Genomic DNA, 19,258 nt, shown 5'->3' with positions numbered 1-19,258 from the left:
GGAGGGAATGAAATACACACTAAATAAGGTATCTCACCCTACAGGAGAGTAGGGGGGAATGAGAGGGGGGAAGATGTAAGGGAAGGCAGGCTGGAGGGGGGGAGGGAAGTTGGAAGCACCCACTTTTGAAAAGGGACTGGATCAAAGTAGAGAATAGAACAAGTGGGAGGTGGGAGAGGAGGGAGGGAAATATAGTCAGTCTTTTACAATATATCTACTATGTTATTGTTTTGCATTAGCCACACATGTACAACCTATACTGAACTGCTTATCTTCCCAGTAAGGGTAGGTAGGAGACAAGGGAGGAAGGGAATGAATCTGGAATAAAAAGTTTTAAAATCAAATGTTTATATATATATATACTAATATTAATACTATTTTACATGTAAGTGGGAAATAAGATATACAGGCACTGGGGAACAGAGATCCACCATGCCCTACTGGAAAAATCAAAAGGGGTATGGGAAAAAATATGGGAGAGAGCAGATTGGAGGAGGGGATATCCTGTGGGACTGCTATTTTGGGGCAGTGGGTGGGGAAAAATGGAGAGAAAATTTGTAACTCAAAATCTGGCGGAAATGAATGATGTAAATCAGAAGTTAATAAAGCATTTGAAAAATGAAAAAAAAGGAAGTTATAGATAGGAAGGGACTGGTTTGGCTGCTCACCTAGTTTTCTATGAAGTTAGAAAAAGGGTCTAGAAAATGGGTTTTTAGCCTTTGTAGTGTTATAGACCACCCCTCTTTGGCATTTGGGTGAAGGCTAATGGGCTCCTTCTCTGAATAATGTTTTTAAGTGCATAAAATTAAATACATAGAATTACAAAGGAAACCAAAAGTTAGTGAAAATAAAAATGCAACTTTGTGCCTAACTAAGTTCACAGAGACCCCTTGCTATCATGGACCCTGAGCTCCAACATCATTTTTATGGAATTATATTTGTTGCTTTCCAGATGAAAAGCTTTTTTGCCATCAGAATGAAGCTGTTTTCTTTCCCTGGCTCACAACTGCCAGAAGCCACCAGCCGTGGCACAACCACATTAATAATTGTGGAAGGCAAACACTGAACATTTTTCTTCCATTTCCCAGGTGGTTCCTCCCACCCTGTAGGCTTTCTTGTTTACATTTTTTAAAATTCATGTAATAATCCTTAAGGGATTAAAAATCACTTTGGCTAATAGTCTGTCGGTGTGTAGAACACTCTACATTTCTTTGTTCTACTGTAGGCTTTTGTAGGATGCTTCGAAAAAAGAAAGTCGTTAACTTCACATTTAGTTTTTGGCAGGAGGACAGGTGCTACATTTTGCTTGCTGCATATCTTGGTGCTGTTCTTTGGGCAAAAACAAAGCTAATTCAAGAAGGACTGTGATGAGAAAAGAACTCAGGAGCCCTGAAAGAAGAGCCAGATGAACAGCTGAGACGACTGGGATGTGGGGACAACCACAATGATGCAGGATAATAAGATGATAACAAGAACTAAATGATTAAGACCATTATTTCCTCTGTGCTTAGTCTGTGACCTGTTAATTTCCATTACCCACCAAAAAAAAAAGTCGTAAATAAAGGTTATTGCAACCAAATAATTAGAGCAGAAATCCAAATGCAGAGGGTTCAAAAGCCAATGCACGAATTGTTTGGAATGGGCAGGGAAGATTGACCAAACAGTAAAGATCTAACCTAAATATTCCCTTTCCCTCAGAAAGGTGAGAAACTTGGAGAGCAACATGTTGCATATTTTGGCAGACACAGTCACTTTTCCTCATTTGTTTCTTCTTCAAAAGGAAGAGTTAATGGTGGGAGGGGGGAGAGGGAAGGAAGAAGATATCCAGAAATAACTGATATAAACACAATAGGTCCTAATAAAACCTATTTTTGGAATTAAAAATAGTAAAATAAGAAACACTGTCCAGCTAAAGACCAAAGGGGAGAAACTAAAAACAAAAATCTAAAACTAAAAATCAAAAGAGTATCTAAAATGATCTTGGTGCAGTATACAGTTAGGTGGAAAGGGAGGGAGTTAATTATATCAAAACCATCAAATTTGTCTAGTAAGAGGTTGGGAGAACTTGTAAAGAGGTCCACCTGAAAAGTGAAGTCAAACAGTTTTGAACAGCAGTAATCAGATTTTTGTACATTATTAGTAAACTGCCTTGCTTGATAAATCCCTGGAATGTATATTGCTCCAAACAAGATGGTAAACTATAGAAATGTGAATTGTAGTAATATTAGTCTGCTCACCAGGGTGGAGAACCCTCAAGGCTGAACCTTGTTAGCCTAAGGTCCAATGTACTTTTTTTTTTTTTTTGAGACTCCCTATTTTACCCAGGCTGGAAATTCAGCAGCCGCTGAAGGACTGATCCCACTCCCAATTGGCACATGAACTTTGACCTGCTGGTTTCCAACCTGGATAGCTTAGCTCCTCAGGTGGTATGGTAGCTAGGCCTTCACTGCCAAGGGAAGAAATTTACCATCTACATGCAGAACTCAGGACAGACACCCAGCAGGTTAGCCCTCTGAAGACCAGAACCCTAGTGGAGGGATTACAGACATGGCCACTGAGGTGGGCAACAACACACCTTGAAAAATAGTTACATCTCAACCAAATCTGCAGCCACAAGAATATGAAATATGACTGGCCAACCAAGGAGCAGGACCAAGGTTTTCTTCCCACTAGGCAACATTTGAAAATTATGCACCTATATTTCTGTCACCCAGGGTGTGACATTATATTCACCCAGAAATAACCCTTCACTGTAATACATGGATATTAGAGAAATGTAAGGTTGGCAAGGCCTTAAGTCATCTAGTTCAACCCCTTATTTTTAAAATTGGAGCAGTTGAGGCCCTACTATGTGAAATGACTTGTCTTAAGATAGATGAGTACAAAGTTGCAGAGCTAGGATTCAAACCCAGGTCTGCTGACTTCAATTCCAGTGCTTTTCTTCCAAATGCCCAAAGGGACTTGACTTTGACAGCTATTACTACCATCCATGAAAGGACTCCTTTGTTCATTTTGCTTGAACTAAACAATCATTCTATCTTCTATCATTTTTATGCCAAATTCAATTCAACAAATATTCCATAAGACATAACAAAATAAATAGTGATATACCATAGAGACTGGAATTTCCTGATATCAATATTATGTGAAGTTATAAAATCATTGAAAAGCATCTTTCCTAAATAAGTACATCAATAAATGAGAGAAATAGTAGATCAATGAATTGGGCATGCAAATAAAAAAGATTTAAAAAGAACAAATTAAAAATTACCAATTAAACACCAAAATGAAAATCTTGCAAATCAAAGGAGAGATGAATAAAATTGAAAGTAAAAATAACAGAATGAATAAATAAACCAGGAGCTGGTTTTAAGAGGAGAAACAATAAAATAGGTAAACCATTGTTTAATTTGATTTTTTTGCTTTTGGGGGGGAGGGCAATTGGGGTTAAGTGACTTGCCCAAGGTCACATGGCTAGTTTTTGTGTTAAGTGTCTGAGGCCAGATTTGAACTCAGGTCCTCCTGACTCCAGAGCCAGTGCTCTATTCACTGTACCACCTAGCCACCCCAATTTGATTTTTTTAAACAAGGAAAAAAGAAAACCAAATCATTGGCACCAAAAATGAAAAGGGTTGAATGCACTGCTAATAAAGATTAAAACAATTATTAAGAGCTATTTTGTCCAATTATGTGCCAATAAAACTGACAAAATGAATAGCAGGATATTTACAAAAATATAAATTGCCCAGATTAACAAAAGAAGAAATAGGATACTTAAATAACCTTATCTTAGAAAAAGAAATTGAAAGCTGAAAATGAGCTCCTTAATAAGCTCTAGGAGCAGATGGATTCACAAGTGAATTTTACCAAACATTTAAAGATTAATCCAATACTATACAAAGTTTTGAAAAAATTAATAAAGGAATCCTACTAAATTCTTTTTAAGATGTAAATACTGTTTTGATACCTAAACCAGGGAGAACAAAAACAGGAAGAAAGCTATAGGTCAATTTCCCTAATGAATATTGATGCAAAAATTTTTCTAGCCGGGAGGTTACAGCAATTTATCAGAAAGATCATGCACTACAACCAAGTGGGATTTATTCCAGGAAAACAGGACTGGTTCATTAGGAAAACTATAAGCATAACTGACCATGTAAATAACAAAAAAAAAATAATAATATGGTATATCAATAGATGCAGAAAAACTTTGACAAAATACAACAAGACATTCCTGTTACAAAACACTAGAAAGCATAGGAATAAATGGAGCCTTTCTTAAAATGATAATAGTATCTAAAACCAAGAGCAAGAAATATTTGTAATGGGGATAAATTAAAAGCCTTTCCAATAGTATCAGGGGCAAAGCAAGAATGCCCATCATTGCCACTATTATTTAATAATGTATTAGAAATGCTAGTTCTAGCAATTAGACAAATTGAAGGAATAAAAATAGACAATGAGGAAACAAAATTATCTTTGTAGATGATATGATGGTACACTTAGAGAATCCTAGAGAATCAACTGAAAAACTAGTTGAAATAATCAACAACTTTTGCAAAGCTGAAGGATATAAAATAAACCCACATCAGCATTTCTATATATTACCAACAAAAGCCAGCAAGAAGAGATAAAAAGAGAAATTTTATTTAAAGTAACTGCAGGCATGTAACAACAATGCAATATTCACAATACCCACAGTGACTATAAATATGCTGGTGGAGTTGTGAATCACAAAATGTAACAGGCTCTACATATGGAGAACAGAGCCAAAGCATTTATTCAAATACCAGAAAGTAGAGTCCCAAAACCAGAAAGTCAAAGTCATTACAGTAGCCACAAAGTTGGTACACATAGTTAATGCAGTGAACACCCACATTCCCAAGCCTTCAAAACAAAATAGGCTCCCTCAGGCAAAGATCCACCTCTCCTCACTCATGGGAACCAGTAGCTGCTCAGCTTCCATGCTGCTCACTCGCAGCAGTTCCGCCTCGAAGCACTTCTCATTACAGGCAGTTCTCAGCAGAAGTCCTCAGCAAAAGTTCTGGCTGGCTCTCAGAAGAAGTTCTGCCACCACCAGTTCTATTCTCAAAATCTCTTCTCTCTCTGGCCTGGCCCTCTCCTTATCCATGGTATTAGCTCCTCCTTGCCCCATCCCTTCCTGCTATGTCAGCAAGTTCATCCCACTGTGGGATTTACAAGCTCTGGGCCTCAATACCTCACACAACCATGAACCTGAAACTAAGTGCCAATACAAGGGGCCTGGACAATCTTCAAATTCCATTACCATTACAAGGCAATATAAAATACTTGGGAGCCAAGGCAAAATCAGGGACTATAAGAACACAATTATAAAACACTTCACGCAAATACATATCTAAACAATTGGAGAAATATTAATTGCTCATGGATAAGTTGAGTCAATATAAGAAAAATGATAACTCTACTCAAATTAATTTACTTATTCAATACTATACCAAACTACCAAAGAAGTATTTTATAGGCATAGGGAAAAAATTACAAAATTCATCTGTGGAACAAAAGGTCAAGAATATCAAGGGAATCAATGAAAAAAAGGATGTCAAGGAAGACAACCTAATAGTACCAGATTTCAAAATCAATAAGTGGTAATCATCAAAACAATCTGGTACTGGCTAAGAAATACAGTGTGGATCAGTGGAATAGATTAGTTACACAATATATAATAGCAAGTTACCACAGTAAACTAGTATTTCATAGACCCAGATATCCAAGCTTTGGGGGCAAGAACTTACCATTTGACAAAAATTGCTAAGAAAACTTAGAAAGCAGTTTGGTGGAAATTAGGCATAGATAGACATCTCACACCATATACCAAGATAAGGTCAAAATGGGTAGATAATTTAGACATAAAGTATTATGTCATAAGTAAATAGGGAAGCATGGAAAAATTTATCTGCTGGAACTATGGAGAAGGGAAGAGTTTATGACCAAACAAGAGACATAGAGGATCACAAGAAATAAAATGCATAATTTTGATTACATGAAATTAAAAAGGATTTGCACAAAGAAAACCAATGCAGTCAAAATTAAGAGGAAGGCAGAAAACTGGAGGGTGGCCCAGAAGCTTTTCACCAAGTTTCTCTGATAAAGATTACATTTCTCAAATATATAAGGAAATGACCCAAATTTGCAAAAATTAGAGCCACCCTCCAATTGATAAATGGTTAATGGATATGAACAGGCAGTTTTCAGAAGAAATCAAAGCTATTAATATTAACATGAAAAAAAATACTTTAAATTAGAAAAGTACAAATTAAAACAATTCTGAGGTACCTACATCTATCAGATTGGCTAACATGACAGAAAAAGAAAATGACAAAATGCTGAAGGTATGTGGAAAAGTTGGGACACTAATGCACTGTTGGTGGAGTTGTGATCTGGTCCAGTCATTCTGGAGAACAATTTGGAACTATGCCCAAAGAGCTATAAAACTGTACCTATCCTTTGACCCAGAAAGAAAAGGGAAAAGAATATATGTTTACAAAAATATTTATAGCAACTCTTTTTGTGGTGACAAAGAATTGAAAATCAAGGGAATGCCCATCATTTGGGAAATGATTGAACAAGCTGTGGTACATACTTTTGATGGAATACTATTGTGCTATAAGAAATGACAAGCAGGTTACTTTCAGAAAAAAACTGGGAAGACAAATGAACTGATGCAAAGTGAAATAAGTAGAACACTGAACTCAATATTTAAGAATGATCAGACATGAAAGACTTAGCTACTTTGATCAAGACAAGGACAATTCCAAAGATCCATAATGTTTGACCCAGCAATGCCACTTCTAGGTCTGTATCCCAAAGAGAGTATTAAAAAAAAAAAAGGAAAAGGACCTACACATACAAAAATAATTACAGCAGCTCTTCTTGTGGTGGCCAATAACTGGAAATTGAGGGGATCCCCATCAATTGGGGAATGACTGAACAAGTTGTGGTATATGAATGTAATGGAATACTATTGTTCCATAAGAAATGATGAGCAGGTGGACTTTAGAAAAAACCTGGAAAGACTTACATGAACTGATGCTGAGTGATGTGAGCAGAACCAGGAGAACGTTATACATAGTAACAGCCACATTGTGCAATGATCAGCTTTAATAGACAATTCTTATCAGCAATACAGGGGATCTAAGACAATTCCAAAAGATGATGGAAAATGGTATCCACATCCAGAAAAAGCACTATGGAGTCTGAATGCAGCTCAAAACATACTATACTCTCTCTCTCTCTCTCTCTCTCTCTCTCTCTCTCTCTCTCTCTCTGTCTTTGGTTTCTTCTTTCTTGTGGTTTTTCCCTTTGATTCTATTTCTTCTTTACAACATGACTAATGTGGAAATGTGTTTAATATGATTATAAATGTATAGCCTTTATTGCATGCCATTTTGAGGAGGGGAAATGGAGGGAGAGGGAGAAAATTTAGAACTCAAAATCTTATCAAAGTGAATGTTGAAAATTAAAAACAAACAAATAAATATTTTTTTTTTAAAAAAGAGCTGCTATAAATATCCATGTGGGCCCTTTTCCCTCTTTTATGATCCCTTTTGGTATACAGACTTAGTAGTGCTATTGCTGGATCAAAGGGTATACACATACAAAGGTATGCCCTTTGGGCACAGTTCCAAATTGCTCTCCAGAATGGATGGATGGGTTCACAACTCCACCAACAATGCATTAGTGTTTCAATTTTCCCACATCTTCTCCAGCATTCATCATTTTCCTTTTTTGTCATAATAGTCAATCTGATAGGTGTGAGGTAATACCTGAGATTTATTTTAATTTGCATTTCTCTAATCAATAGTGATTTAGAGCATTTTTTTTCATGTGACTATAGATAGCTTTAATTTCTTCACCTGAAAACTTCCTGCTCATATCCTTTGACCATTTATCAATTGGGGAATGACTTGTATTCTTATAAATTTGACTTAATTCTCTATATATTTTAGAAATGAGGGCTTTATCAAAGATACTAGCTATGAAAATTGTTTCCCAGCTTTCTACTTCCCTTCTAATCTTGGTTGTATTGGCTTTGTTTGATGCATTTTGTAAAAAGTCCCACCAATAATGTTTAAAATAAAACAAGTTTTTGTGTTTATGAGACATAGTCTGGCATAGTAGAAGTAGCTACGTAGTACAGTGAATAAAGTGCTGGGCCTGAAGTCACGAAAACTAATTTCTCTGAGTTTAAATATGGCCTTAGACACTTACTAGCTGTGTGGCCCTGGGCAAGTGACTAAACCCTTTTTGCCTCAGTTTTCTCATCTGTTAAAATGATCTGGAGAAGGAAATAGCAAACCATTCTAGTATCTTTTCCAAGAAAACCCCAAATGAGGTCATGAGGAGTCAGACACAATTGAAACAAACAACGACATGGCACAGTAGACTGAGAGCTGGCCTTGAACCCTGGAAGATATAAATCCCTTTTCAGACACAGTGACTGTGTGACCCTGGGCAAGTCATTTACTTTTTTCCAATGCTCTAGGCCAGTGGTGTCAATCTCTAACACAAATGGATCTTTGGCCTAAAACTGACTTGGAAAACCACAAGTTAATATTATTTAAGTTATATTGTATTTTTATTTAGCTTGTTAAGCATTCCCAGTTGGGTTTTAACATGGATCCTGCAGTACTCAGGAGCTTTGCCAGTCCATTGTGGCAGTGGGTCCCAAATTTGACACCTCTTCTCTAGGCAATTCTCAGAGCCTATAAAGTGCAAAGAACTTGCTGACCTACATTGGGAGAGGAAGGTTCCTCATCTGGGAATTCCCTGTCCCAGTGAAATCATATATGTCCAGTTTATATTTTATCTTTTGGTGCTTACCAAGGAAATATGAAGTTAACCAGAAAATTCAGTTATGTGGAATACCCTATGTTATTTTAGGAAGAAAGTCTCAGTATTAAAAACCCTTATTAAGTTCCTGGGGAAAATAATGACCTGCCCATTCACTAACAGTTGCCATGTTTTATTACTTTCCGGACAATATTACTAAAGTAAACTCCCTGAGAAACATCCTTTAAAGGCAACATTACAGTTGTTGCAACTTCCTTTGTTCAGGAAGAGTCAGCATCCACAAGGTCAGAAGAATCACAGAATTATGGAAACCTGAGAAGGGATCTTAGCATTTAGTATAACCTTCTCAATTTACACACAAAATGGGGTTCCCAGAGGCTGTCAGTAGCCAAAGGTCATGCAACTAGTTGGCACAGAGCTGGGATATGAGCCCAGGTCTGCCAACCAGGGAGCTCTTTAAGGAGCACCACACTATTATTTAGGATTCCATTAATTTGCTTAACTTACAGCCCTATTAAGAGGGAAATGAAGGCTGAGGTTTTACAGCTGTGTTTTAGAACAATCACATCTTATGCGTCCCAGTCATTGGCAATATTTAAAAGTTCCATGCCTTCAAAAGATGTGTGAGTCATGGGTGTGAATGAATCCTGCAGAATCAAATCAGTAGTGTCTCATGACTTTTATTTATCACTACATTCTCAGCTGTTGCTGCTGCCAAGATTAAACCTTCAAAACATCCAAAGTATTTTGAATTAGCTTGAGGTAAACAGTTCACATACAATTCTAATTGACAATGGCTTTATATTTAAATGTTGTTTTCAAGAAAAATAAAAATTCTGTTTATTTTTTAACTGCTTCTCTTGACCATTTAATAAATAGTTTTTCATGGTTTTAAAATATGCACTTAAATAATTGATGCAGCATTGATTAGTCACTAAAATTCTTGAGTCAAAACAGTAGAGATAAGCTTCATTTATAAAAATCCAGTCTACAAAATCCCAAATTTATAGATGGGATTAAGTGTGGGGGAGGAGGATTTGGAGGATTCACATTCCAGAAGATTTGACCACAGAGTTCTTTTCAATAGCAGCTCCTGAGACACATCTAAAATATATCTCAATCAGAACCCAAGTAAATTGAGATACTGTATATTGACATGGAAACTAATGGGCGAAAAACAACGTTTTCGGATGAGTCTCCTCTATTATTATGGTCAACATTAAGTCTTTACCATGGTTTTCTTCTGTAAACCTTAAAAACACCCTTTAAAACTTCAGGGATAGAGAATAGACCTAGTATAAAGAACTCTCAGGTGAGGAAACTCCCCCTACCAATGCAAATAAAGAACTTGCTCTACATTCATCAATTGTAGTGGATTAGAGCCCTGAGTAGATTGCTGTTGTTGTTTGTCCTTGTTCTGGAAGAGGACCATGAGGTCAGGGAGGTAATGCCATGATATGCAAGTGAACTAGATTTAAGTGAGGGGAGACTGCGCAAAGTCAACGGCCTCCCTTTCTCCTCTATAGTCATCTGGGTCCAGGGGCCAGATACACATCAGGACGAATGGATATGGCCCCAGATGTGGCGGAAGACCTTGGGTTTTTAAAGCTAAGGTCTTTAACAGGTTTCAGTTTGAGTGTAGCAATGCCTATTTAGTGATTAAGAATAAGCGAAAAAAATGAAGCTTTAAAGAATGTTCAGAAAAAAAAAGAAATCCCTCAGGGTTCCTGGCCAAAACAGAAACAATTACTATTTACATTCACTGTGAGTCAATTAGGGCTCCAAAAACGAGCAAGTGGGGTTTGGCCTGGGACCTCGTGTTGGCAGATCAGTGAGAGCCAGAGTGATTTGGCTGTAAACAGGAAGGAAAGGGTCACTGAACCAGTATGCATCAGACATAGAACTTAGACAGAGATCTTCCTGATTTTGAGGTCAGCTTTATATCTACTATGACACATTGCCTAACTTTATAAGTTATCCCTTCCACATGGCAAGCCCATGACCTGGAAAATCTGCATAAAACATTTTGGCCCTCCCTTCATACCAAAGAAGAAGTCTGAATTTTTTTTTTCTTTTATGGGGTGTTTATAATACCTTATTGTAAAATTTGAGTGGATATTATACAACACTATACATATATTTTATGTGTTTTGGGGTTTCTAAACTTTTCTGTATCATCTGCTAGCCTTCACATATCATCTGTGGTTTTTCTGCAAAACTCCCCAAAAATTCCTATTTAATTTCTTATATTAACCTGTGATATATTGAAACCAAAATGGGGAAAATCACAATGCAGAAGGTCAAGAAGTGGAAGAGACAGCTTTACAAGGAAACCTCCAATAAGTATCTCCATTGTTGTTGTAGACAATAACAACATTAATATAGTATAAACAAGCCCCACTGGGGCAAAAATAAAACCTCGCTGTAAATTAAAGTAGATCTCTAGAGATGAAAAACTCCTTCCCTCCTTCCTCCTTCTGACAGGCAGAGACCCCCCCCCCAATACACACACACACACACACACACACACACACACACACACACACACACACACACAAACACTAATGCTTCTGCTAAGCAGAAACCTTGATGACCAGGCCCAAGGAAGTGTCATCCAGTCGAGGAATGCTCTCCTCCAACATCATATCACCTCTGTCCCCCGCCCAACTGAAGAGAATGAGTAAGGTAGTAGTCATTATTTGTCTTTGTTTTGGGGGGAGATCGCAGTGAACATGAAAGTGTGTAGAAGTCTTGTATCCATACCACTCAACCCCTACATCTGCCATGACTAGGAGGGGCATGAGGTAGTTCCCTTCACTCTGCCTGCCAAGCAAGAAACCTCAAGTCTCTGTGGCAAAAGAAGGGTGAATTTGTAGAGAGTAGAGTAGGCCCAAGTGGAGCTATAAATTAGAAATTCTGGTGCCTTGAGCCAGCAAAATGGAACACAAAGGGACAAGCACAAAAGGCGACTTCAAGTAACTTTTAAAATAAAATTTAGATGGAGTTGGATGGATGCCTGTGGAGAGAACCTAGGACATAAGTCCCCTGGGAGGAACGACTCCAAGATACCACCCCCTGGGACAGGGGGGACAGAATAAGACAGGGAGGAACTTTCCTGGGGTTTGGAAAGGCCTCAGGATCCCACCTTAGATAGGAAGGACGGGACTTCCCCTTCAGCAGGCCATAGTAAAGGCTGCACTAGAGGCTTCTTCAACCACACCCCGTCTCTTCATCCAGAAGCCTCTCTCCAGCTCTGGAATTCACAGATTGGAAGTACCCTCCACCCCTGTGGCCTTTCCCTCTGAATGGATGCCTCCTCCTAGAATTTCCATTTAAGGAGAGAGCTCAGATCATCCTCTTCAGGCCGCAGTCTAACACTTGATTTTCTCTACATGTCTCCATGCTGGGTAAAGGAAATGCTACCCTCCCTGCCCTCACTTTTTAATTTCATTTTATGTGTTATCTTCCCCCATTAGATTGTAAGCTCCTTAAAAGCAAAGACTCTTTCTTTCTTCTTGTTTTTGTATCCACAATACTTGTCACATAGTGCTTAAATGCTAGTGAACTGAGTGGACTGATAAATGGCATTCATGTGAATCCTTAACACACACATACATACACACACACACACACACACACATACACGACTCTTTGATCTATGTTTCATTATGGCTTGAGTGGTCAACCAGCATCAGTTGTGACACTTCATCCCCATCAGCAATGCCACAAAGGAATGCACTGGAAGAACTATTTGGTCAAGGCACACTGAGAGAAGTCATTCTGGGTGCAGTCACTTTAGAGGAGGGATAGCTTATCCCCCAAAACATCTGGCACACTCCCTTTCAATACAGGCAATAATCCCTGTGACAGGTAAGGGGCGCAATGGTGAGGGGAAAGTATGGCCACAGTTATCTTCCTCAAATCCATGATACATCAGGAACATGCTAACTAGGGGTTGCAGCAAATGATTGGGCCCCAGGAGAGAAGCATAGCAGGGATAGGAGCATCTGAGATGCTGGCCTGGGCAAGGGAGCAAGGGTGACCAGATGCAGGGACACAGAACCAACAGAGGCACCGCAGGGGTGTGAGAACGGAGAAAGAAAGCATTCTCTTGGCTGCTGACTATTCTATGTGGTAGAGTAAAAAAGCTGTCTTTACTTTGTAAACTTCAGTACCTTGGAGTAAAGGTCTGGTTGTTCCACCCCTACTTATATCTCTTAGAATAACAATTACTAATATTGTAAAATCTCGTATCTCTGTAGAGACCAAACTTTAAGTTTTGTTAGTATGAATTTGGGTTTCTCATATGTTCACAGCACCACCAGCTTTCTCTGTTTTCTACCACGTGCTTTGGGAATTATAATTAAATCGAAATTACTATTGCTATAGAAAAGAGCATGTCAATAAATTTCACTCACCTTTCCCTATATGTGTTGACTTCCTCTTTTGGAATATAAGCTCTTTGAGGGCAGGGACTGTTTCACTTTTCTAATGATATCCTCAGTGCTTAACATAATACTTAGCACAAAGGAAAGGCAGCTAGGGGGCACAGTGAATAGAGAACTGAGCTTGGAATCAGAAAGACATCTTCCTGAGTTCAATGACTTCAGGCACTTAGCTGTGTTACCCTGGGTAAATCATTTAACCCTGTTTGCCTCAGTTTCCTCATCTGTAAAATGAGCTGGAGAAGGAAATGGCAAACCACTCCAGTATTTCAGCCAAGAAAAACCCCCAGTGCAGTCACAGAGAGTCAGACACGACTGAAAAAACGACTGAATAACAAGGGCTTAATAAATGCTCTTCCTATTTTTCTTCCTTCCACCTTTCCTCTTTCTTTTTTCTTTCTTCCCTTCCTTCTCTTTTTTTTCTTCCCTGCCCTCCATTTCTTTCATTCTATAATGCAGTCTTTTAGATACTTGAAAATAGCAATCATGTCTGCTCCCGTCTCCTATTCTTGAAGCCAAACATTTCCTGTTCTTTCAGCAAACCATGTTGCATGATTTTGAGGTTGTTCTCTATGGATGCCATCCAACTTAACAACATTTGTTCTAAAATATGTCATCCAGAAGAAATCAGAGCAAAACCATTTAAGGCACAAGTCTGGGCTGTACAAAACCGAGAGAAGTCTTACAATAAATGTTTCTATTAATGCTAAAAATCCTTAGTTCAGAGTTAGCTCTTGCTCCATATATATGGCCACCTTGGAGATATAGTTAATATACCTCTGACATGAACTAAACTAGCAGAAATATCTAAAAAAGGCAAGTGTTTTCTAAAAGTCCTGCATATTTGTAGTAATTATCACAAATAATTTAAAACTTAGAGATGAAAATACTGTTGTATTCTCACCCTGACATCTTAAATGATTCAATAAATACTTAACGATCACCCACTATATCAGCACAGTGCAGTGGAGGGACTAAGTCAGGAAACACCTGGGTTCCCACCTCTGACACTAGAGAAAAGTCACTCCCCCTGCCTCTGTTTGCTCACATATAAAATTGGAATCCTAAGACCTGTCCTACTTATGTCTTCTGAGACTCACATGAGACAATGGACATAAAGTGCCTTATAAACCTTAAAGCTCTCATAGATGTCAGTTATTTTTATTATGCACAAGGCATTCATTGTGCTAGAGATTCCAAGGGACATGAAGAACTAGGTTTCCTGTCCTTAAGGAGCCTACAATTTAGTAGCAGATAAGATGTGAACAACAGATAACTGTGATACGAGCCACTATATCTGAGTGTCTACAAGGGGGGCACAGATGAAATACTTTAAGAGAAGGGGATGAAGGGGAGAGGATGGCTTCTGACTTTATGAAAGAGGTAAAATTTAAGTCAGACAGGATTTCAAGAGGTGAAGATGGAGGTAAGGGGCATTCTACTTAGAAAAAAAAAAGACACCGGGTTTGGAAAGTCCAGAATATGTCAAGCAGGAAATTCGGGAGAGGTTTTATGAGAAAAGCTTTGAAAGATATGCTAGGCTGAGTGCTTGCAGCTCTCACATGTCTGTTTAGGAGTTTATAGTGGAGGCGATAAGACACCGCTAAGGGATTTTGATGAGAGTGGCAATTCCACTACAGCAAAATTAACTGCCACCTATACAGGGACATTTTATTACCTGAATTTCATCTGCATGGATTTCTTGACTTTGCCTAATTTTAGCCAAATAACACTCATTCTTATACTTCCTATTAAGCATCCATGTGACAGCAAATAAGAATGAAAAATGTAGGACAGATTTAATGCCATCATTTCTGAGGTCATCAAACAAATCAGACTTAATCAAAAGATAAAGCAAATGGATGTGTAACAATGTGAAGAACAACCATATGAGAATATTTCTCATTCTAATTTCTTGGTTACTGGGAAGAGGCAGAGCACATTTGGATGCACTCCTCCCCTGGAGAAGTACTTTTCCCTTACTGCTGCCTGTTGGAACTTTCCGCAAGGTTACTAATTTTAGCTTTCCTTGGTGACTAATGGGATACTCCAGGGTGATAATATCAGGGTTTTAATTAGATGACCATTTGATGGGGGGGGGGGGAAGGAATAAGGGTTGATACATTTTCAACCTATAAAAATTTTTTTACTATCATCACAATTAGGAATTGAAGAACTTTCCAAAACAAACATCCCACACAGAGCTGATTAAACTTTTCAAATTTAAGTCATAGCCTGATAAATTAAAACAAGTGGTCATTCCACAGGCGAGCAGGAGCCTAAAGCATTGCCCACCTCGGAATCCTCCAAGCCTCTTAAACTGAGAGGCTCTGGATAGGTTTACATCAACAAGCTGCCCTAGGGTTCTGAGGATTCCTTATCACTAAGGGAAAAAAAATAAAAATAATCCTTTGAAAATGGAAGCAATGAAATACCTGCTAAGACATTTCAGCCTCCACTAACTTTGGGGAAAGAGTTTTGAAAATGTCCTTTCAGCAAAGCCAGACTGCAGCTGCTCGGCTTTATAGCACTAGCTTTCTCTCTATTTCCAGTCCAGAAAGAGTCAAATCTGAAAACTGGCAGAAAGCACAGGGCATTTGGGCCCTAAATATAGATCAGGGTGGTGAATTTAATGGAGCAGCAGTGTTGGTTTAGTGCTCATGAGCAGAATACATGTCAATTAAATGGAATGGCTTCTTCAAACGGAAAGACTTAAAGAAACACATGACTTCCCCTACCCCCCACCCCTTTGTCATTGTGGGAAAGCTCCTTCTGACTTTAAAAATTCTTCCACCATTCTAAGAACATTAGGTCCTGGGGGACACTAGACAATGCACACAATATCATTCTTTTTGACAGATTTCTCTGCAGTCTTGATTGGGCTTATCTACAGAGCACTTATAAGTAACTTAACCAGATGGAAAATCTGTCAATTGCATTAAGAATGGAGCCATTGCTATGTTCTGTACAATGCACTCTGCACTTTGGGTGAATAGTAATATTTGGGGTGGACTTTTCTTTGAATAATGAAATGAAGTTTAAACCTTTAGCTTATAGTAGTATCACCAATACAAATGAATCAAAGAGGTGATCCAGGAGAACAATTTATGGTATAACAGCGTTGTAAAGACAAACTTTGAAAGACTGAAGAACTCTGACCAATATAATGCTGAACCATGATTCCAGAGGACTGATGATAAATAACCCTACCTCCTGACAGAGAGCTGATGGGCTGGATACGCATAATAAAATATACATTTTTTGACATGACCGATATAGGAATTTGTTTTGTTTGACTACACATATTTGTTAGAAGGATTTTGTTGTTCTTTTGGGGGGGATGGTAGGAAGGGCTTAAGGGAGAGAAAAAATACTTGTTTGTCAAAAAAAATAAATTTTAATTATGAGTTGAATGATCCTTTTCTTTAGGGCTGTTACCAAATTCACTTTGGTTGCTAACATTTGCAGAACGTCTTTGTTTATATGAGTATTTATCCTTTTATCTACAGGGTTATAAACACTACAGACTTGGGATAATTTGGGTGGGGGGGCGTAATTCTTCCTTTTCCTTTGTCTGGCTTAGAAATGTTAAGCCTCAGACCCTGAAGTCTCATTTATCTATTCTCTTTGATAAGAAAATAACTTAAACAGGGCACAAGTTGGCCCATGATAGATCTGACACACACCTGAGTCCATTTATTTCTCATACTTTTTAAAAAGTCATTAATAATAATAATAATAGCTAACATTTATATAACAGCAATGGTGCAGTGGATAGAATGCTGAACCTGGAGTCATGAAAACCTGAATTTAAATCTTGCCTTAGACAATTCCTAGCCACATAACCCTGGCAAGGCACTTAATCTCTGTATACTTCAGTTTCCTAATATGCAAAATGGGGATAACAATAAACTCTACCTCCCAAGGTTGCTGTGAGGATTAAATATATTTAAAGGACTTTGCAAACCTTAAAGTGCTATGTAAATGCTAGCTATGTTAGTGTTTTGCTATATGCTACTGCTTTCAGCTATATGTTAATACTTTTAGTTATACAGTAGTAGTTTGCAAAGTGTTTAAATGATAGAACCACATTTTCCCTCTGGAAATATTCCCAATATTTGAATAAAAAGTAGCAAGAATCCTTCGAAAACTATGCATTTAATAATTCACTAAATCATTGGATTTCAGAGAGGAACCTTAGAGATGATTTTGTACAAGCTCCTTTCTTTATAGTAGATAAGGAAACTATGTCCCAGAGAGGAGGACTTAAAATCACACAGCTCATTATTTGTAAACCTAGAATTAGAACACAGCTCTCTTAACTCAAAGTCCAAATAAAATTCCATTACAATGAATGATATTTCAAACAAGTGTAGAATCCACTAAGGGCCCTTCTCCACTCCCCCTCTTACACACACACACACACACACACACACACACACACACACACACACACTCTTCAGTATGAGCATAAACACCCTCTGATAGACCTCTTATCAATGATGATACTTTTTTCTGGGTGCTGAGCCAAAACTCCATGGAAATACTAAAGTGGTGATCCTGACGTGAAGGCCTGTCTTTCTTGGTGACTTCTGAGAAAGAACAACTGCTGTGAGCTGCGGGGTGAGAAAGCTCCTCACCGACGTAGGTGTCGGGTGGCTGTGATTGCATTACCTCCTCTGTTTCTCTGCCTTGGTTGTGCTGATTCTTTCCGGATCTTAGACGAATGAGTACTAGAAACTGAACAGACCAGGTTATGAAGCACGTAAGCTTCGAATGGTTTGACAAGACATTGACAATCCATGCCAGGAGCAGTAGGAGCTGAATCCAGGGAAGAGGCAGTCCTCAGGAACAACCTGCTTGACTCACCCCAGCAGGGGGTTTACCCATAGCTGAGATACTGTGCCATGAAGACAAGTCACACACCCCAAGTGATGCCATGGCATCTAAAAAGCAGAAGATGTAATAAAGAGTCTAAAACACTGGGATGGGGGGGGAGAGGGAAAAAGGATCCCTTTATCCTGCATCCCCAAAGGAGTTTTGTGCACAAAGGAATTTGTGTACAAAGCTATTCCATTCATGTTTTGGCAAATAATTTACAAGGTCAATGATTTTTATCAAATGATAACAACACATTCTCCCCCAAAAATAATCCTTAATAAGTGATTTCTCTACTCCATTTTCTGCTTGTGTGTGAATTCATTTAGTTCTGCCTTGTTATAAGCTTAATGTTTTACTTAAACTTGACTCCTTATTTTTTTGTATGTTTAGTTTATTTGTTTTTGCTCATGGTTACTACTCTTTTGATTTTTTTTTTAATGTGAGTGTTTTCTCTGGCCCCAGCCAATTAGTACTAAGCCTGCTATGTTCTTTTAAAGGTTTTTTTTTTTAAAGCATTCATGATTTCTTAAATTGGATTTCATTTCCATTTGAAGCAAAAGAGCAATGAAAAATACCATCCCCTGACCCTGATATGACATGACATTTTATCATAATTTTAAGTATAAATAAAACATCACTGGAGAGTTTAAGAGGGTGGAATTTTTAATTAACTTCCCTGAAGAGGAAAAAAAAAAGAGTTTTGTGGGAGAAACATGGGAAGGTATAAAAGCTATAAAGAAAGTTTCATTTTGTGTTCTGGGAAGAGGGAAAGTCTGTGTTGTCACTGTAAGATCTGGCCTCTCCCTCCACTATAGGGTGATCACCTGGTTTATGGTCTTCCCACTGTGTGAAAGAGAAAGGAGTAGGAAAGATGATGTTCAAATTTGCATGAATTCTGGAGTCCATAGAAGGTAGGGTATACAACTGGATCACTTGGCCATGCTGGTCTTGCTGCTCTCATTTTTGGGTTAGTTGTTGTGTTAGTGAGTCTGTGATCAATCTAAACATGTCTTTATATTCCACGTGTGTTGTTATTAGCATGCACAGATACAGACAGTTGCAGAGTATGGCCACTGCCTGAGTCATGCTACAAGTAACTT

The 19,258-nt window shown here is 38.2% G+C and overlaps 1 protein-coding gene across 2 annotated transcripts in view; it reads right to left on the bottom strand.

Moving 5' to 3' along the window:
* Nucleotides 1-19,258, bottom strand: part of IQCK (IQ motif containing K) — a 167,890-nt gene that overhangs the window by 6,526 nt on the left and 142,106 nt on the right. The window contains exon 9 of one of the 2 annotated variants that reach the window (XM_069096057.1): nt 1,300-1,389. The exons of the other annotated variant lie outside the window; for it this stretch is intronic. Coding sequence (XP_068952158.1) covers nt 1,300-1,389 — 90 coding nt within the window. The remainder of the gene's footprint in view (nt 1-1,299; nt 1,390-19,258) is intronic. 2 annotated transcript variants of the gene reach the window in all.

This window comes from Petaurus breviceps, unplaced genomic scaffold (assembly GCF_028583685.1).
Source record: "Petaurus breviceps papuanus isolate PSGF00001 unplaced genomic scaffold, PetGlider_PUasm1.0 229, whole genome shotgun sequence".
NCBI lineage: Eukaryota > Metazoa > Chordata > Mammalia > Diprotodontia > Petauridae > Petaurus > Petaurus breviceps.
This window is presented reverse-complemented; position numbering and strand designations above follow the sequence as displayed.